Below are 20,026 nucleotides of genomic sequence, written 5' to 3' on the forward strand. Positions count from 1 at the left end.
TGTACATATATAATCTATATTAGATTGCCTGCTATCTTGGGGAGGGATGAGATAAGGGAGAGAAGAAAAAAAAATTGGAATGCATAAACTTACAAAAATAAATGTTGAAATATTTTAACATATTTAACATGTATTGGACTACCTGCCATCTAGGGGAAGGGGGAAGGGGAAGGAGGGAAAAATTTGTAACACATGCTTTTGCAAGAGTCAGTGTTGAAAAATTACCCATGCATATGTTTTATAAATAAAAAGGTATAATTAAATAATTTTTAAAAAATATTAAAAAAAAGAAAAATGTATGTTGAATAGTATCTTTACACAAAATTAGAAAATTAAACATTATTGAAATAAACAAAAATAAAAGCCTAGCTACCACATACACACAAAATATACTCCTCATTTAAAAATTTTTTTAAATGATGAAAAGAATGGTTTTCTCATTTTTTTTCCCAAGCAAAACTAGGGAAGACTTATACAAACTGATTAAGAATGAAGGGAGCAGAACTGGGAGAGCATTATATACACTAAGAGTAATAAGTTAAAGATAAACAATGGTGACAAATTTAGTAATTCTGATTAATATAATGATTTATCTCAAATTCAAAGAACTCATGATATAAAAATGCTATCTATCCCCAGACAGAGAACTGATGGATTGGGAGTACAAATTGTAACATTTTTACATTTTTCTCTTTTTTTTTTTTTTTTGAATAAAGTGTGCTGTATAAAAAGTTCAAGAGACATAATTTCTAGATAATTATTCATCTTATTAATCATTTCAGACTAATAATAAAAAGGGTCAATGGCAGTCTGGAATTTTACTCATAGAACTCATTCAAAATATATATTCTCTTGGAAGAGGGGATGTTCCTAAGGTTGGCAATCAACTCTGATTGGTCCATAACTAATGAAAGACTGGCTATTACAAAGAGATGTAGAACCATTCTAATGAGGAGTGGGGTGAAGGGAAGAGAATATGACTTTGTTCCTTCTTGCTCCTAGACCACTCCCAATCTTAGTCAATCTTGGCAAAGAAATTACTCCCACTTTAGCCTGAGGAGAACTCAAAGGGCTTTTCCACTTGGCTGTGGTCTAAACAAAATTGAAGAAAAAGTTAATCTAATCTCATTAATAGCAATATCTTTCAGATGCTGACTTGGACTAGTAGAGAATGAGGATCTAGGAAAAGAAAAAAAAACACCTCAATTTCACCAATATTGGTTATTTAATAATAACCAATTATTATACTCTCCAATATTACACCCCCCAATAATAATAACCACAATATCTGAAATCTACTTCAAATGTTACTCTTTCCACTAGAAGCAGCTGTCCTATGTTTCTACTATTCACATGACAGTAATCCCAATAGTATTGCAGAGAACAATACCCAAAATAGGAACAATTTAAAATGAAGTTTATTAACTTCATAAGTTGTCCAGAACAGAGGAGAGATGAAAAGGGGATGGTCCACTTCCCTCAGTGTCTATAAGTTACATATTATGTAGGGTTCAAACAAAAGAATAAGGAAACAGTAGTGAATTGGCCAGATGTCTAGTGAGAGAAAACATCTTACATTAAATTTTGGCTCTGAGAGGTTTCTGGTCAGCATAATCTAAAATACTGATTTAAGCAATAAACAAATCTAGTCAATAAGCAGCAAGTCTGGTTTCTCAGTGAAGCAGGACTGGATTCTGTTAGGATTCTTACAAAGTAATATGTCAGTTGTCTAATTTTAGCAGTGTGCTTAGCAGTTCTCTAGTTCAGAGTTCATACCTTTCACACCTTTAAGAGTTCACACATTCGTTCACACATTAGCATTCAAGATTCACAAGTCAGGATTCAGTGTAAGATTCACAAGTTCAGTGGAGGAGATTCACAAGTCACAGCTCCCACAATCCCACTCTCAGAGGAGGAGACAACCTTTGAGTTCACACCTTTAAGAGATCATATAGAAGAAGCTCTTGGAGCCTCAGCCAGGAGTCAGTTTAGGAGAGGAGTCAGTTGAGAAGATTCAGAGCCATGATTCAGAGAAAGCTGGAGGCTGAAGCTGGCAGAGGCAAAGGACTAGCAACAAGAGCTCTTGGAACCAAGGAAAGCTAACTGGGCTATTTTTAAGGAGACAATAAAGGATTGAACTGTTAACAGCTGGCTGCATTTGAGGTGTTTCTTACACTCAACTGACACTAAGGCTGCTTCCAGAAGTCCCCAAGAAACCTGCTCCCAGAGAATGATCATATTTTAGAGAAGAGAACACTAGAGGGTTCAAACAATGTAAGGAAGTTTTTTCACAGTTTCTCCATTTTGAGCTTCATGCTCAACATTTCTGTGCCACTGGAAGCACAATTACAGAAGAAGAGAGCAAGGTCAGGATTTAAAATTGCCCAAATCAGTGGAAACATCTCCTTCATTGACTGTCAAGACTGACAGAATTTTTTAAAAGGAATGATAGGAACCAGGGTCATGACATCTCATAGCCAGAAGGCCAAATTGAGTCAGCACCAGGTTATTTAGACTTGCTCTAGAAAACAAGTACATCATATACAGTACAAGGAGATTTCACAGGCACTGAAAGAACACATATGGCCACAAGTATCACAAAAAGTTACAAAAAAAAGACAAAAAAGAAAAATTCACAGGCCCATGTTTCCTTCAATATCATAAATGTCGGATTAACTTCATTGAGCAGTCATAATCTCACTCATCAACAAAGGAAACAAACGAAGTTAAGCAGACTATAGAGAAACCAAGTCAGATTGCAAATTAAACAAAAATTAATCATTTTATTTCATCTTGGGTCTAAGCTGTTCCATGTAACTTTCTCTGGAAAATCTGAACTGGACCTCATGCTAAAGCATTTGTAAAGGAATGTGTTACTTATATTGTTTTCCAGTAACTACTTCATAGGGTGAAAACCAGTTCAAATCTTATGGAGATAATCTTATAGTTATCCTTTTATCATTGTCCTTCATGGAAACTTGAAAGCCAATATCATGCATATAATAGCGTGTTATGAGCATTCACTCAGAACTCAGAAAAACACTCAGTACTGTAAGCTTTGAGGCTGACAGAGATCAATATCTAAAAGGATTGCATATTAACTCCTAAAGCCAAAACAACCTTTAAATCTGGGATCTGTTAATACCAAGTTGGCTCAAAGATATAATTCAAAACACACTATTCCAGGATCCACTTTCATAATTTTCCTAAATAATTGTCCAATAAACTAAAAGTTAAACAATTCTTTAAGAAATAAACTTATAAGCCCTTATATTTTAGCAATGAGAAATCCTAGCTTTTCATCAAACCATTTCATTATTTTAGAATTCCATATCATTCACAGAGCTACAAAAATTTTGTTGTTCTTGTTCAGTCATATGCAACTCTTTGTGACCCCATTTGTGATTTTGTTGGCAAAGATACTAGAGTGGTTTGTGATTTTTTTCTCCTGCTTATTTTACAGATGAGGAATCGAGACAAAGAGGGTTAAGTGACTTTTTCAGAGTCACACAGCTTAGAAGTGTCTGAGGTCAGATTTGAACTCATGAAGATGTCTTGCTAATTCTAAGTCCAGTGCTCTATTTACATCATCACCCAGCTTTATGATGTCAGGAAGGCTTTAGATCTAGGGGACTGAAAATCTGCTAAGTCTCCAAAGAACTTCTCAGATATTTATAAGGTCTGTGATAATTTCTTAAACTCTAAATAACTATATTATTATTAGTAATTTTTTATTATAACTTTTTATTTACAAGTTATATGCATGGGTAATTTTACAGCATTGACAATTGCCAAACCTTTTGTTCCAATTTTTCTCCTCCTTCCCTAATCCCCTCCCCCCGATGGCAGGTTGACCAATACACGTTAAATATGTTAAAGCATAAATTAAATACAATATAAATATACATGTTCTAACAGTTATTTTGCTGTACAAAAAGAATAGGACTTTGAAATAGTGTACTATTAGCTTGTGAAGGAAATCAAAAATGCAGGCAGACAAAAATATAGGGATTGGAATTCTATGTAATGGTTCATAGTCATCTCCCAGAGTTCTTTCACTGGGTATAGCTGATTCAATTCATTACTGCTCTATTGGAACTGATTTGGTTCATCTCATTGCTGGAGATGGCCATGTCCATCAGAATTGATCATCATATAGTATTGTTGTTGAAACATGTAATGATCTCTTGATCCTGCTCATTTCACTCAGCATAAGTTCATGTAACTCTCTCCAGGCCTTTCTGAAATCATCGTGCTGGTCATTTCTTATATTAGTAGTAATTTTAAGTAAAATATGCATAATTAAATATTTGGCAAGTTATTGCTTTCCCCCCACCTCACAACATAATGACAATATTTTCTATCAAAAGAGGAGTTAATTTTCCAACAATACACGTATGTCACCCTCTAGGTATCATTTTTTAAGTTAACAACATTTCTTGTATGATTTTCCCAAAAATCACAGAATAAGAAAAATTAGAAGCTGAAAATAACACAAACAGTTTCATGGCCTGTTTGTTTTTCACATAGTACAAAGCTTTCTGCAGTCAAGTGAAATTGATTCAGTCGAATGCATTTCTGAATCACCTTACATACAATATAACTTCATCCATTTATCAATGTGGCACTCGTACATTCAAAAGAAAAGAATATAGTAAATTAGACTTTCAGTTCTTATTCATAGAGTTTTAAATATTTTCCATTGAGGTCTGATCTACCTATAAAGGGTTAAATGTCACAATTATCTCAGTAGGAGAACACATCTCCTTTTTAATAAAATCACATTATAATCTAGTTTTAGAACAAACTCAGTCAAATCAAATGTGGATTTACAATCACAAACAGTATCATTTAGAATCTTATTTTCCTCAAGGATCATTAACTATCAGTACCTTGAATTACATAGCCCACTCTTTCAGTTAGTTCCACTGCAGAGATTTACAGTTTCAGTCTCATATTTTCTTTCTTCTTAAAATATTTCCGTGCTTTCAAAATCTTCCAACCATGGTTTGAAAATTTGCAGCAAATATATTTCAGTTGAAAATTTATTTCTTCTCAAATAAAAGAAATTTTATTTACAATTCCATAAATTTCTATAACCCTTTCTTTGCTTGTCAAACTTTATCTCTGCAACCTTAAGCTAGTCAGGGTTGAATTGACAAAGAAGATATCTGACAGGTTTTTTTCCCTTAAACTTTAATTAAGTCCCTGCTTATAGAGTTGAACATTTTAATATCATATTACAGAAGCTTGGGAAACCTATTTCAGTTAAGAAAGTTCATTAATCTTCCCTAGTATTCTAGACTCTCTGACTAAAGATTTTGTTTTTATTTTTGTTTTTCAGAGCAGTCTTTATAACTGGATAGGTTTTTCCCTTAGAAATTTTTCAAGGTAGTTGAACCTAGAACACTAGACACCATATATGTCAAAGTTTTTCCTGAGAAGTTTTTTCTGTAATAGTCTCTATTATTATTATATCACAAGAGGGCCACTTCTTCTGAAGAACCTGGAGTGAGGGAATCAATAGTGGAAGAAAATAACTGAGTGGACCAGGAGGAGGAGAGGAGAACGGGGTAATCTCTTTTTTGGAGTGAAATATGAGGTGAACCCATCTGGGAGAGTATGGGAAAGGGGTACCTTGGGGGGGCTTGAGGAGAGACGAGAAGATTTGGAATAGCTGCTGTGGAATGGGAGAGAACAAAGCAGTTAAGGAAGAACAAGACATTTGACTTACTGCATTGAGGACCATAAATTTATAGGAAACTTAGTCACTGAGTAGTTAGGTGATTGCCTCCATCTTTGTTCTGCATCATAAGAATAGGAACCTTTCATGATTCTTCCAACTTCTAATGCTCCCCCTTTGCTAATTATCTTGTTTTCATTTTATATTGATTCTATATATACTTTTATATATACATGCAAATACATATATGTATATATATATATATACATTCAGTTCACACATACACACACACACACACACACACACACACATATATATATATATATATATATATATATATTGTTCAGGCTCAGGGTTGGAATGGATAGATACAATCTGAGATCTGTTGCACATATATGGAGAACAGAAAAAGGGCTACACTGGTAGTATCAACATACTGTCTGGGAAAGGGATAGTTTTTACCCCTTCTTCACCAAATGACCATCACCAATAGTGATTAGCTAGCACATTCATTTATCCATCAAACAGAAATCAGAGAATTTTGAGGATAAGAGCATAACAAAGAATACACAAGAGTACATGAGCTCTTCAGGTGGGATCAAGATTACATCTCAGAGGAGAATGTGTGATCTATCCCAAAGGAAAGTCTGCTCTAAGGAGTCTCTAGACTTGAAAACCCTGGAAATTAAGGATCAAGATGGGGCAGACTCCCACATACAATTATAGAGATGAGGGCTCCTCCCAGTTTCTGTCTGTCTCTATCTCTGTCTCTCTTTCCATCTCTCTGTCTCTTCCTCCAAGTCCAATGTTCTTTCTACCATGTTATACCTTTAGATTTCTTATTACATTCCCCTAAAGCTGACTCCCCTTCTCATCTCTCCATTTCTTTCCATGCCTCCACCATTTTCTTGAGCTTCTTTTTGCCTTCTCTTTCTCCTTCAGATGCTTTATGGGATCATAGATTAAGATCTCTGATTACTTTAATTGTCTTGATTCGTGTATGAGGGAAGGGATCCCAGAATGGTGACATTGCTTTCTCTAGGTCATATCTCTAATAGCATGGAGAAGAACCCACACTTGAACTCCTGTCTGCTGAGTTCAGATAGGTTGCTCCTTCAAATTGATCATGCTCTATCTAGTTTACTGCCAAGTCCTGCCCTTCCGTCCTTCAAAATGGCTTTCACTTTTCTATTCCCACCATTCCTAGGTTAGTTCATATACTTTCTGTGCCAGACAAACTGAGTGACTCTGGGTCCCTTCCAATTGCCTTTATCTCTGCCTTCCCTAAAACTCCTCCCTAGTTTCTACTTGTCAAAATCCTCTTCATCATTCAAAGCCCAGCTCAAATGCTGATCCCTTCAGTCAAGGCCTAAATGACCATAGAATAATATGACAATAAAAATGGGCACTGTGCACTTTTGCAATGATTTCCTCATTTGAGTCTCACAACAGCTCTGTAAATTAAGGGTGATTATTTCCATTTTACAGTTGAGATTGACAGTAGTTAAGTCACTTGGCCAGGGTCACATTACTAAGAAGCATTTGAGACTGAATTTGAAATCAGGTTTTCTAGTCTCCAGGCCCAGAGCCCTATTTACTGAGCCACCTAGTTACCTAAGAATTTTAGAATTGTTAGGGACTTTAGAAATAAGAGATCTTGCTACTAGAATGATTGATAAAGTCCTCATGATAGTTTCCTGCTGTATAATTCCATAACAGACCAAGTTTTTAGTCTTTCTATCAATGTACTCTACATACTATGACTTACTCTTTTTGTTTAGTCTTTTTTCCTTTTAATTTAACAAAAATGTTTATTTTACACAACTATTTATGTTTACATTCAAATCTCCACGTAAAGGAACCTTATATAATTTCTTTTTTATATATATATAACTTTTTATTGACAGAACATATGCATGGGTAATTTTTTACATTATCCCTTGCACTCACTTCTATTCCGACTTTTCCCTTCCATTTTTTCACTCCCTCCCCTAGATGGCAGGCAGTCTTATACATGTTAAATATGTTATGTGTGCAGAACCATACAATTCTCTTGTTGCATAAGAAGAGTTGTGTGATGACCACGTATTTAAAATCAGCCGGAGTCAGGAATTAAGGAAAAAATTTTCAATCTTTATTGAAGTGAAGAGGTGAAAAAGGATTGTGACAGCAATATGGGTAAGAAAGATTGCGATAGCAATATGAGCAGCTGCGACAGGAAGCCAGCTAGCAGAGGGAGATCTGAGCTGAAGAGTCGTTGCAATGGCAATGCGAGTAGCTATGTCAAGACGCCAGCCAGCAGTCTCTCCTTCTGCTTCCTTTCCCACTCCCTTGCCTCCACCCACCAAAAACGTCATTTCCTATACAACACATCAGGACTTGCACAAAGAGTGGGCGGGGGCCATTCTTTCTCCAAGCATATATATTAATAGAGTATGGTCCAATTACTATTTAGTCTTACGTGCTTGGGACCTCAGTGCATCAACTCAAGCCTCCACCCATTACAGAGTTGGATTCAAAAGGTAAAAATAACCTGGGAAGAAAAACAAAAATGCAAGTAGTCCACATTCATTTCTCAGTGTTCCTTCTCTGGATGAAGCTGCTTCTGTCCATTATTGATCAATTGGAACTGAATTAGATGTCTTTGTCGAAAATATCCATTTCCATCAAAATACATCCTCATATGGTATTATTGGTGAAGTGTATAATGATTTCCTGGTTCTGCTCATTTCACTCAGCATCAGTTCATGTAAGTCTCTCCAAGCGTCTCTGTATTCATCCTGATGGTCATTTCTTATAGAATAATAATATTCCATAACATTCATATATCACAATTTACCCAACCCTGCTCCAATTGATGAGCATCCATTCATTTTCCAGCTTCTAGCCACTACAAAAAGGGCTGCCACAAACACTTTGGCACATACAGGTCCCTTTCCCTTCTTTAGTATCTCTTTGGGATATAAGCCCAGTAATATCGCTGCTGGATCAGAGGGTATGCACAGTTTGATAACATTTTGGACATAATTCCAGATTGCTCTCCAGAATGGTTGGAGTCATTCACAACTCCACCACCAATGTATCAGTATCCCAGTTTTCTTGCATTCCCTTTAGCATTCATCATTATTTTTTTCCTGTCATCTAGCCAATCTGACAGGTGTGTAGTGGTATCTCAGAGTTGTCTTAATTTGCATTTCTCTGATCAATAGTGATTTGGAACACCCTTTCATATGAGTGGAAATAGTTTCAATTTCATCATCTGAAAATTGTCTGTTCATATCCTTTGACCATTTATCAATTGAAGAATGGCTTGATTTCTTATAAATTAGAGTCAATTCTCTATATATTTTGGAAATGAGGCCTTTATCAGAACCTTTAACTGTAAAAGTATTTTCCCAGTTTGTTGCTTCCATTCTAATCTTGTTTGTACAAAGGCCTTTTAATTTGATATCATCAAAATTTTCTATTTTGTGATCAATAATGATCTCTAGTTCTTTGGTCACAAATTCCTTCCTCCTCCACAAGTTTGAGAGGTAAATTATCCTATGTTCCTCTAATTTATGTATGATCTCGTTCTTTATGCCTAAATCATGGACCCATTTCGATCTTATCTTGGTATATGGTGTTAAGTGCGGTTCCATGCCTAATTTCTGCCATACTAATTTCCAGTTTTCCCAACAGTTTTTGTCAAATAATGAATTCTTATCCCAAAAGTTGGAATCTTTGGGTTTGTCAAACACTAGATTGCTATAGTTATTGACTATTTTGTCCTGTGAACCTAACCTATTCCACTGATCAACTAATCTCCTTCTTAGCCAATACCAAATGGTTTTGGTGACTGCTGCTTTATAATATAGTTTTAGATCAGGTACAGCTAGGTCATCTTCATTTGATTTTTTTTTCATTAATTGCCTTGTAAGTCTTGATCTTTTGTTCTTCCATACGAAATTTGTTGTTATTTTTTCTACATCATTAAAATAGTTTCTTGGAAGTCTGATTGGTATAGCACTAAATAAATAGATTAGTTTAGAGAGTATTATCATCTTTATTATATTTGCTCAGCCTATCCAAGAGCACTTAATATTTTTCTAATTATTTAAATCTGACATTAGTTGTGTGGAAAGTGTTTTGTAATTTTGCTCATATAATTCCTGACTTTCCTTTGGTAGATAGATTCCCAAATATTTTATGCTATCAACAGTTATTTTGAATGGAATTTTATAGTGTTCTTCTTTTCTAAAATATGATCATTCTCTGTGAGCAGGTTTCTTGGGGAGCTTCTGGAGGCAGCCTTAGTTTCAGTTCTTAGTAATAATCACCTCAAATGTAGCCAGCTGTTAAAAGTTCAGATCCTTTATTGTCTCCTTCAAAATAGCCCAGTTAGCTTTCTTAGAGGCCTATCTCTCTCCTTGGTTCCGAGAGCTCTCGTTGCTAGTCCTTTAGCTCTGCTTCTGCCAGCTTCAGCCTCTCTTCTTCTAAAACCTTCGTTTTGCCCGATTGCAGTCTCTGGCTTCTCAATCTTCTCCACTAACTCCTGGCCGAGGTTTGTCCTTTTATATGCTCTTTTAGAGATGTGAACTTAAGTACATAAGCATTGTTTCTATCAATTCTAGTGAGTTAGAACCTTGTTTCAAGTTCTGGCCCATAACAGAATTTCTCTTTGTATCTCTTGCTGTTGGATTTTGTTGGTGATGTATAAAAATACTGAGGATTTATGTGGATTTATTTTGTATCCTGCAACTTTGCTAAAGGTGTGAATTATTTCTACTAGCTTTTTAGTAGAATATCTGGAGTTCTCTAAGTATACCATCATATCATCTGCAAAGAGTGATAATTTGGTTTTTTCATTACCTCCTCATTAGTGTATTATCCTGGGGATGATTTTCCGTAATCTTTTTGCTAATATTTTATTTAAGATTTTAGCATCAATATTGATTAGGAAGATTGGTCTATAATTTTCTTTCTCTGTTTTCAACCTGCCTGGTTTAGGTATCAGTACCATGTCTGTGTCATAAAAGGAATTTGGTAGGACTTCTTCAATCCCTACTTTTTCAAATATTTTATATAGCATTGGAGTTAATTGTTCTTTAAATGTTTGGTAGAATTCACATGTAAATCTGCTTGGTCCTAGGGATTTGTTCTTAGGGAGTTAATAGCTTGTTCTATTTTTCTTTTTCTAAGATGGGACTGTTTAACCAATTTACTTCTTCCTCTGTTAATCTGGACAAGCTATCTTTTTGAAGGCATTCTTCCATTTCATTTAAGTTATAGAATTTATTAGCATAAGGTTGGGCAAAGTAACTTCTAATTATTGCTCTAATTTCCTCTTCGTGAGTGGCGAGTTCTCCCTTTTCATTTTTAAGAGTAACAACTTGATTTTTCTCTTTCCTTTTTTAAATAAGGTTTACTAAGGGTTTATCTATTTTGTTGGTTTTTTCATAGAACCAACTGTTATTAATTATTAATTCAATAATTTTTTTTACTTTCAATTTAATCTCTCCTTTTATTTTTAGAATTTCAAGTTTAGTGTTTGACTGGGATTTTTAAATTTGTTCTTTTTCTAGAATTTTTAGTTGCAAGCCCAATTCATTGACCTTCTCTTTCTCTATTTTATGCAAATAGGCCACTAGAGATATAAAATTTCCACTTATTACTGTTTGACTGCATCCCACACATTTTGGTATGAAGTCTCATTATTGTCATTTTCTTGGGTGAAATTATTAATTATGTCTATGAGTTGCTGTTTCACTCAATCATTCTTTAGTATGAGATTATTTAGTTTCCAATTATTTTTTGGTCTATTTTCCCCTGCTTTTTATTGAATGTAATTTTCATTGCATCATGATCTGAAAAGGATGCATTTGCTATTTCTGCCTTACTGCATTTGAGTTTGAGGTTTTTATGTCCTAATATACGGTCAATTTTTGTATAGGTTCCATGAACTGCTGAGAAGAAAGTGTACTCCTTTCTGTCTCCAGTTAGTTTTCTCCAAAGATCTATCATATCTAACTTTTCTAGTATTCTATTTACCTCTTTGACTTCTTTCTTATTTATTTATCTAATTCTAAGAGTACAAGGTTGAGATCTCATACTATCATAGTTTTGCTGTCTATTTCTTCTTGTAGCTCGTTGAATTTCTCTTTTAAGAATTTAGATGCTACACCACTTGGCACATATATGTTTAATATTGATATTGCTTCATTATCTATCCCATCCTTTAGCAAGATATAGTGCCCTTCACCCCTCCCCAGTATTGAACTTGTGAGTACCACTTCTTCTCACAGCCCTCCCTTTTTAGTATCTTTCCCCCCATCTTAGACTTCCTTCCCCTTTCTTACCCCTTTTCCTCACAATTTCTGTATTCACTTCTGCTTACCTTACTCCTTCCCTTTTCACTTCTCCCCTCCCACTTTTTTCAGTCAAGCACTAATTCCAAGAGCTTGTTATGAAAAAAATATTCTGAGAGCAAGACAGAGCTTAAATAGATGTATCCCCGAACCTTATATAATTTCAAAAGAAATACTATAATGGTTTTTGAAAGTGAATATGAGTATCAACAGTCTGACATTAAGCTCTGAGACTATGTAAGGTTTACAAAATGACTTAAAATGATATAACAAATACTCAAATGTCTGAATATTGCCAAAACTCTTACATGTAGAGAAAATACAAAGTGCAAAATATCTCTCGTGAAAAAATGAGTTGACAATAAGTAGTTACTTTTTCTACTGCAATAGACTATCTTATTATTCAGTCTTTCTCTCATTGTTCCCCAAGGCACACCCTTGGTGCCAATCAGTCCATTTTCATCATTGTCCACATTCTGCTCCAGCCCCTAGCATCCTAGCCTTTCCCCAATGTGCCTTTTCTCATGCTGTTTCTCCAATCTAAATGTCTTTCTCCTAGTTCTTTGCTCATCATTTTAACAAACCACCAGACATTTGTTAAACAGCTTCTGTGTGCAGAGCACTGCTTTTGGGCCCATAGATAGAATGCTTGTTCTCAAGTAGTTTACAATGTATTCATATAAGTTCTCTGAATCCCAGACTCATTGTAGTCCCATCATCTCCAGAAAGTTTGCCCTGTCTGCTGCAGTCCACAGGGATCTCTTCTCTGAATTCCTTAATGGAATTCAGTTCCACTGAAAATTTTTTTCTTAAATGATTACCCTGTATAGATTTCATATAGTTAGACACTGGATGAGAAGCCACTGGCTTCTGAGAATTGACATTCTAGTAAAAAAGGAAGACAAGTATGTAGATAACTGTCATGCCCATTAGAACATGGCTATGGGCAAAAAAATAATATGAGATGTTATGAGAAAAGATGAGGGAAAGATCACTCAGCTTGGGTAGGAGGACTCAATGGAACCATTCATGGTTGTTGTTTGTCCTTCATTCTCTACGGGAGCCATGACATCAGAGAAGTGATGCCATGACACACAAGTAGGCATGTCGCCTTAAAAGGAGACCATCTGGAAAATAGTTTCAGGGATGGCAGGAAAATCCTCCTCAAACTTTCTTAAGAGACTAAAAGCTTTAAAATTCCCATAGAACTCATGTTGAAACTACAGATACCCTGAAGATTTAGAAATATCTACAATTCACACAGAAAGAAAAAGAGCAGGGTAAATCTGAAAACTATATACCAGAATTTTACAAGATAGGAACTGGAGAAACCGCAGAACATAGAAGATCAGAGCTGAAAGGAGCCTTAAAGATTGTCTAAATCTAATTTATTTTTTTACATATGTGAAAACTAAGTTCTATTCAAAGTCAAATAGGTAGTTAGAGGTAGAACTGATTTCCTGACTCACTGGATTAGGTTTTTTTTGTTCTCTCAACTTTTTATCTCCTTCTATCCTTTAGTCTCCCATTCTTCTTCTCTCTATTTCTGTCTCTCTTTCTCCCTCCTCACCTCTCCTCCCTTCCTCACTCTCTTTTCCTTCTCTCCCCCTTTCCTCTCTCCCTCTCCTCTCTGCCTCCTTTTCTCCTCCTCTCCCTCTTTCTCCCCTCTCCCTCCTTTCCCCTGTCTTTCCTTCTCTTCCTCCCTCCCTCTTTCTGTCTCTTGGTCTCTGTTGTCTCTCTCCCTGTTCCTTTCCCTGTCCCTCTCCCTGTCCTCCTCCCTGTCCCTCTTTCTCTCCCTCTTCTTCTTCCTGTCTCTGTCCCTGTCCCTGCCCCTCTCCCCCCACCTCTTCTCTCCCCTCCCCTTTCTCCAATTCTAGCAGGTGATTTCCTGAGAGCAGTTTAGGACAGAAGGGATGAAAAAACTATACAGCACTTCTGGTGTCTCAGAGAGGTTTTAAAAAGAAAGGATTCAATGGATCCCACTGGGGGTGAGCGTGAATTAATCTTCCAGGTTTTGTTTTTGTTTTTGTTTTTGCCAGGGCACAAGGGGCTGCTTCTTATGTTTCTTTCTTAAAATTCTCTGTGTCTTTTCATTTAATTGATGAGAACCTCAGTTCAAAGTAATTATGAAAATCATATTCTATTGGAATATGTATAGGAGAGAGATTAAATGAATATACATATTTTTCCACTTTAATGAGGACTTGGACAAGGGAGACAGGTAGTCCAACTTCGTGGCAAATACGCTGGTTTTAGATCGAAAGCATGCAGATTCTGATAAAATAAGGCCTTTGCTAATAAGACCTGGTCTAAATCAATCTCCTTCTCTCCAGCTTAATTTATTCTCCTGTAAAAGAGTGATTGCCAAAGTCCCTCCTAGATCAAAAATCTGTGCTTCTATGATTTACTACTTTGAGTGTGGTTTATATCTCCCCCAGCAGAGTCACTTATGGAGATTAGAACCCAAGAGGCACCCAATCAGAGTCGCTGGTCAATGGACAATCTGACCTAATGGAATGACACTGGGCAACACAGAATTCTACTCCCTCTCTGGTTCAACACTCCTGGCCCCACCCCACTGGGGAGGGTAATAAATGCTGCAGCTCCAACTCACAGTACACAGGCAATCTCTCAGTTCTCCATTAGCCCTGCTGGTCCTCTCTCCAGGGGACATCAACCATGAAGCTCCTTCTCCTGGCCTTTGTCATTGTCTCATTTCTGGCACAGAGAACCCAAGGTAACCTGGAACTATGTTGAGGGAAGAAAGAGAGCTGGGTCTGGGTCATACTAAACTAGAGTCATTGCAGGTGCTCATGATTGTGGGATGGGACCGTGGAATGTAAGCCAGGGCTATCAAGGAGCACTGAAATCCACCTGTGAAGAGCAGAGATACCCTTAGCGTTACCCAGAGGCTGTATAGATCCACATTTTGTCTTTATGAGAACTGGGAGCTTTAAGAAAGAGAAATATGTTCCAGGAATGAGGTGATGTGGTGAAATGGAAAGAACTATGGATCTGGAGCTAGAAGACCAGGGTTCAGAAGTTGACTTTGTTACCTGTGTGACCTTGGGCATATCCTCAGGTTTCAATCAGTTAAATGACAGGTCTTGGGCTAGGGTCTTTCTAAGATCACTTAAATTTAGTTTTTCTACTTATGTAGGCTAGAATGAATCAGCTTCACATGTCCTAATTTAGGAGTTAAAAAACAAACTCTTTTTTAACGAGATAGATTTTTAGCCTGCACCACAATGGGCTCTAAGTTAACTCTTCAGTGTACAAAACAGAACAATTTCTTTCTCTTCCTAATAATACTTTGTGAAAATTCCTTTGATCTTAGTGTTCTGGGGTGTAATCAATTTAGTGACATTCATCTCCAATTCCCTTTGGTCTTTTAACACTAATAGGTTATGTTTTTTCTTAGATTTTGTATTTCCAACTGAAGGATCCAAAAAACTCCAAGATTCTGGCCTAGCCAACAGAGGCTAATCTACATTACCCCCAGTACTATAGAATGTGTGTTAGGTTAGCAAGGGAATAGAAACTGATGGGAAAGGGGCGCATGGAAAAAGGGAGAGACAATGAGAAATGATTCTGACTCTTTGAGCCTGAATCACTGGGTGGATAGTGGTGCCATGATCATATCTGGGGAAGTCAGGAGGGCCAAATAGTTTTCAGGGAAGATGAAGGATTTGTTTGCAAATGTGTTGAATCTGAAGAACTGGTATTGCATCTAGCTAGAAATGATCTATGTAGGGGCTATCGGAAGTGTGAGCCTGGGAAAGGAGATAGAGATTTGAGGGTTATTCTCATAAAGATGAAAGGTGATAAGTGAATTAGAGAAAATGAAAAACTAAAACCTTTCACACATGATTATTTTCATATAATCTATATCAAATTATTTACCATTTTAGGGAGGGGAAGGGGACAGGTGGAGGAAGAAACCTGGGAACTCAAAACTTTAAAAAATTGATTGTTAAAGATCGTCTTCAGATATAATTGGAAAAAATAAAGTACTATTTAAAAATACATATGCCCACATTTTGGGAGTCAGGAGGAGGAGTAACCAATACCAGAGATAGAGTTAGAAGTGCTCCAGATCACTAAGTGATCACTAAATGGTGTGAGAGCTAAGGGAGATGATAAGAATTTCAAATGAAGAGTATAACCAACATTATTAAAAAACCATAATTATCAAGGAGAATGAAGGCAGAGAAAAGGGCATGGCACCTGAGCAGAAGGAGTTCTGTCATTAGTGAGTATAGGAGGAGCTATCTACTCTTATTCTCAGTACAATTTATGCAGAAAAGTCTTTGCTGTGGGAAGGGATTCAACTCCAAGCTGTCTGGGCTGAGCACATACTTGAAAATCCTGCATAATATTCCCAGGAGAGCAAGAGCTGGGAGTGATAGAGTAAGCAGGGATATTTTGCAGCCTGAGTCAGAGGCTCATCTCCCAGAGACACTGTTCTTTCCCTCACATACTTCTAATGAAGAACGAGAGGAATTAGAGAGCACAGAATCAGATTTACAAAGAGAAGGGACATCAGAGGATGTCTAGTTCAACCTACTGAACCTTCCTACAGATGAGAAAACTGAGGTTCAGAGAGATGTTAATTTGCCCAAGGTCATATAGGTAGTGTCAGAGGCAGCTTGAGAACCCATGTCTTCTAATTCCAGAGTCAGCCTTCTATCTCCCATCCTTGCTGCCTCCCTTCTATCACAGAAGCTTAGTTTTCTAGAAATTTTCTGTTCAACACTCCCCCACTCCCCACTGCATTTTGTGGACGAGGAAACTGGTTTAGTGTATTTCCTCCAGTCACAGGCAGTGGATGAAAGAGCTGGGATTTGACTCTAGCCTTCTGACTCTTCAATCCAGGTCTCTCTCCACTGCAGCATATGGAGCAGAGGCCTCAGTTGACAGCCCTTCCTATTGTCTTCTTCCCTCCCCCCGCGCCTCCCCCACCCTCTCCCGCCTGTGAATCCGGACTCTAATTAGCGTCCAAAAAGAATGCCTCTGGGAATGGGGCACCTAGGTGAACGGGGGTAGAGAGTCAGGAACACTTGAGTTCAACTTCAGCTTCAGAACACTTACTAGCGTGTGACTCTGTGTAAATTTAATCCTGTTTGCCTCCATTTCCTCAACTGGAAAATGAGCTGGAAGAGGAAATCATTAACTATTTTTTGCCAAGAAAATCCCAAATGGGGCCACGAAGCACGGCTGACCGACTAAAGCTATTTTCTGGTACCTATTTCCTGAACTTAAGCACTGGGCAGATGTTAAAAAAGTTTGCTTTGCATTTCCTAGGGACAGGAGCATAAGGTGGGGTTGAGAGCTCAAGATCTTCCTCTCCACCCTCCCCTCTGCTCTGGGGCTTCTGGAGGAAGTGAGGAGACTTAGGGGTTCTGAATGATGCTCCGGCTGAGGGAGAAAGTCTGAAAGGTTGGGAAGTGCTCCCCTTCCCCGGAAACACAAGCTTCTCTCATTACACTGCTTTTCTCTCTCACCGTCCTCCCCAGCCAGATCTACCATCGTCTTCGGCTGCGCGCCCCTTGTCCTGACCACCCTGAAATCTGGTGTTTGGGATTACGGCGGCCCAGAACCCCAGGCTCTCCCTCCCTCTTCCACTCCTCGCCAGGGCAGGCGCCAATCCTGCCCTTCCGAGGCTCCCCCGTTCACTTTGTGCTCTCTTCTTTCCCTGGGCAGGTGGCTGGGGAGAAAAAAAATGCTTCAATAATGTGGGGCGCTGTCGGGCGAGCTGCAAGGATAAGGAGAAGGAGCATTCTACGTGCGATAATAAGAAAAAGTGCTGTGTGCCCGCTGACAAAATGCCGAAGGATGCCTCAGGTTCGTCCGCGTCGAGCACGACTGCCACGGCACCTCCCAAAGCCGGAGCCTTGACCACCCAACCAGCTGCAGGTGGCGCTCCGGCTGCAGCTGCCCCTACCGCAGCCCCTGCAGCCGCAGCCACCCCAGCGGCCGCCGCCCCAGCGGCCGCCACCACCGCCGCTACCACGGCCGCCCCTTAGCAGGAGGTGAATAGAGTGAAGAGTAAGGAGAAAGCAATGTCAGAGAGCCCGGACTGCCTCCTCCTGGTACCCCATCAGGGCACCTGTTCAACTCTGGGCTCCAATAAAGTGTTCTGGACCATCTCCTCTGTGTTGCCATTCATCCACGCGCCATGTATTTATGAAGTCATTGTATATTGATCAGGAAATTGAGGAATCCTACTCATAGAAAGCAGGTTGGGAAGTGGAGGGTTAGCTGGGAAGAGAAGACAATGAGTGGAAATGGACCAGGGTGGGCCTGCCGGAACCCGGGGGGAGGGGAGGGGATGTGATTTTGTAGACTTACCCGCAGCTCCTAGCACTTGCGCTTGTAGGCTAAGTCTCAAGTCAACCAACCATTTTTGCACAGGGAACTGCGATGCCCTCCCCGCAGACCAGCACAGGAGACGGCGGGAGGGAGTCAAGACTGTGCTCGCTACTCCCATTCCTTACCAAGGTTCTTTTCAGGGAAAGAGGGAACTTAAGGAGATCGCGACTGAAGAGGCTTAAAGGCAATGGTCCTAATAGTCCGAGCTGAATTCGGTGCCCTCTTTCATGGGGGAAAAGATGATCAGTGAGGGCCTGAGCCGTGAAACCTCTGCTTTTGCTCAGCTTTCTGTGGGTAGAATGAGCCAGGACTGTGGAGATTATCTAAGGAGGAAAATATGGCCTCCAGTTCTCCAGGGATACCTGGAAATAACAAAAAGAACATTATACTGAGGTCCCTGGTATGCCACTAACCGGCATAATGTGGCGTCTTCACTAATTGGTAAGTGACCTTAGGCAATTCATTTACCCTCTGAGATTTATCTTTTAGGATTTATCCCTTTAAATAAGGGGAATGTGATTAATCACCAAAGGGTCTTATTTCCTCCAGCATACTTCTCTTTCTCCCTCTGGTAGAGTCATCTCATATAACAAACAATATCGATTAAAGACAAAAGTAAGAAAAAATGAACATGAACAGTAAAAATGATTGCTAAAAGCCTGAAAATAAGTGTGATGCTACACTACACTACACTCATAGATCTGCTACCTCCATAAAAGGATGGGAGAGGATTGTCTTCCCATCTCTCTTCTTTGGCCTCCTGCTTGTTCTTTGTGATTTTGCAACATGAGTTTTTGAGGACTTTTTGATAGTGATCTTTTCTGTTTGCATTGTTGTAGTCATTGTGTATATTGGCTTCCTGGGCTACTTAAATTGCATTCTTTCTATTCAGGTAGATCTCACCAGGTTTCTTGGTATTCTTCCTATTCATAGTTTCCTAAAAACATAACAATTTTCCTTTACATCACTGTGCCTCCAATTTATTTCACCATTCCCCAATCAATGGGCATCTACTTTATTTTCAGTCCTTTGCTATTTCAACAAGTGCTGCTATGAATATTTTGGTGAGAAGGTTCAAGTAGCACTAATATATTGGTGCTCTTTTGATTTCCAGGGTAGAAAGGATGCAACAGTTTAGTTGTGTGAAGTTAGAGAGCAGGGCTGACTGGTAATAAAGCTCAGAGTGATCCCATAATTCACTCATACAGCCCCCAAGATGCAAGGCAAAATTTTACTGAGGTCAAATGAGAGGGACCATATCCTCTCTTACCAAAATGATGGACATGGTGGCATGTGTTTCTAAATCAAAATTCCAGATGTTTCTGGACCATCTATATCTCTCAGATTGATCGTAATGCCAGAGAAACTGAGGCAAGATAGAGATTAGAGAGTATTTCATAATTTATTTAAAAGGGAGAGATTTACTGGGACGAAATGGATCCATGGTTTGGTCCCAGGGCTGAATGAGACTATGGTCTCCAAGAATCCAGCAGAAATGTGAGTTCTCAATGACATATATGTACACACACACACACACACACACACACACATATAGACACATGACTCAGATTTAGGGATAGAGCGAGGCAGGGGCAGAATCAGGGTGCTGAGAGCGGGAACATCT

At 38.3% G+C, this 20,026-nt stretch overlaps 1 protein-coding gene across 8 annotated transcripts in view; it reads left to right on the forward strand.

Moving 5' to 3' along the window:
- Positions 1–20,026, forward strand: part of LOC127550453 (beta-defensin 123-like) — a 224,906-nt gene that overhangs the window by 40,218 nt on the left and 164,662 nt on the right. Inside the window, exons 1-2 of one of the 8 annotated variants that reach the window (XM_051979412.1) lie at positions 14,639–14,767; positions 17,734–18,179. The exons of 4 other annotated variants lie outside the window; for them this stretch is intronic. In XM_051979412.1, the coding sequence (XP_051835372.1) occupies positions 14,710–14,767; positions 17,734–18,056 (381 nt within the window). In that variant the 5' untranslated portion in view covers positions 14,639–14,709 and the 3' untranslated portion in view covers positions 18,057–18,179. Of the gene's footprint in view, positions 1–14,633; positions 14,768–17,733; positions 18,180–20,026 lie in introns of those variants that run through there. 3 more of the 8 variants (XM_051979417.1, XM_051979422.1, XM_051979416.1) reach the window with 3 other exon arrangements.

The sequence above is a fragment of the Antechinus flavipes genome, chromosome 2 (genome assembly GCF_016432865.1).
Source record: "Antechinus flavipes isolate AdamAnt ecotype Samford, QLD, Australia chromosome 2, AdamAnt_v2, whole genome shotgun sequence".
NCBI lineage: Eukaryota > Metazoa > Chordata > Mammalia > Dasyuromorphia > Dasyuridae > Antechinus > Antechinus flavipes.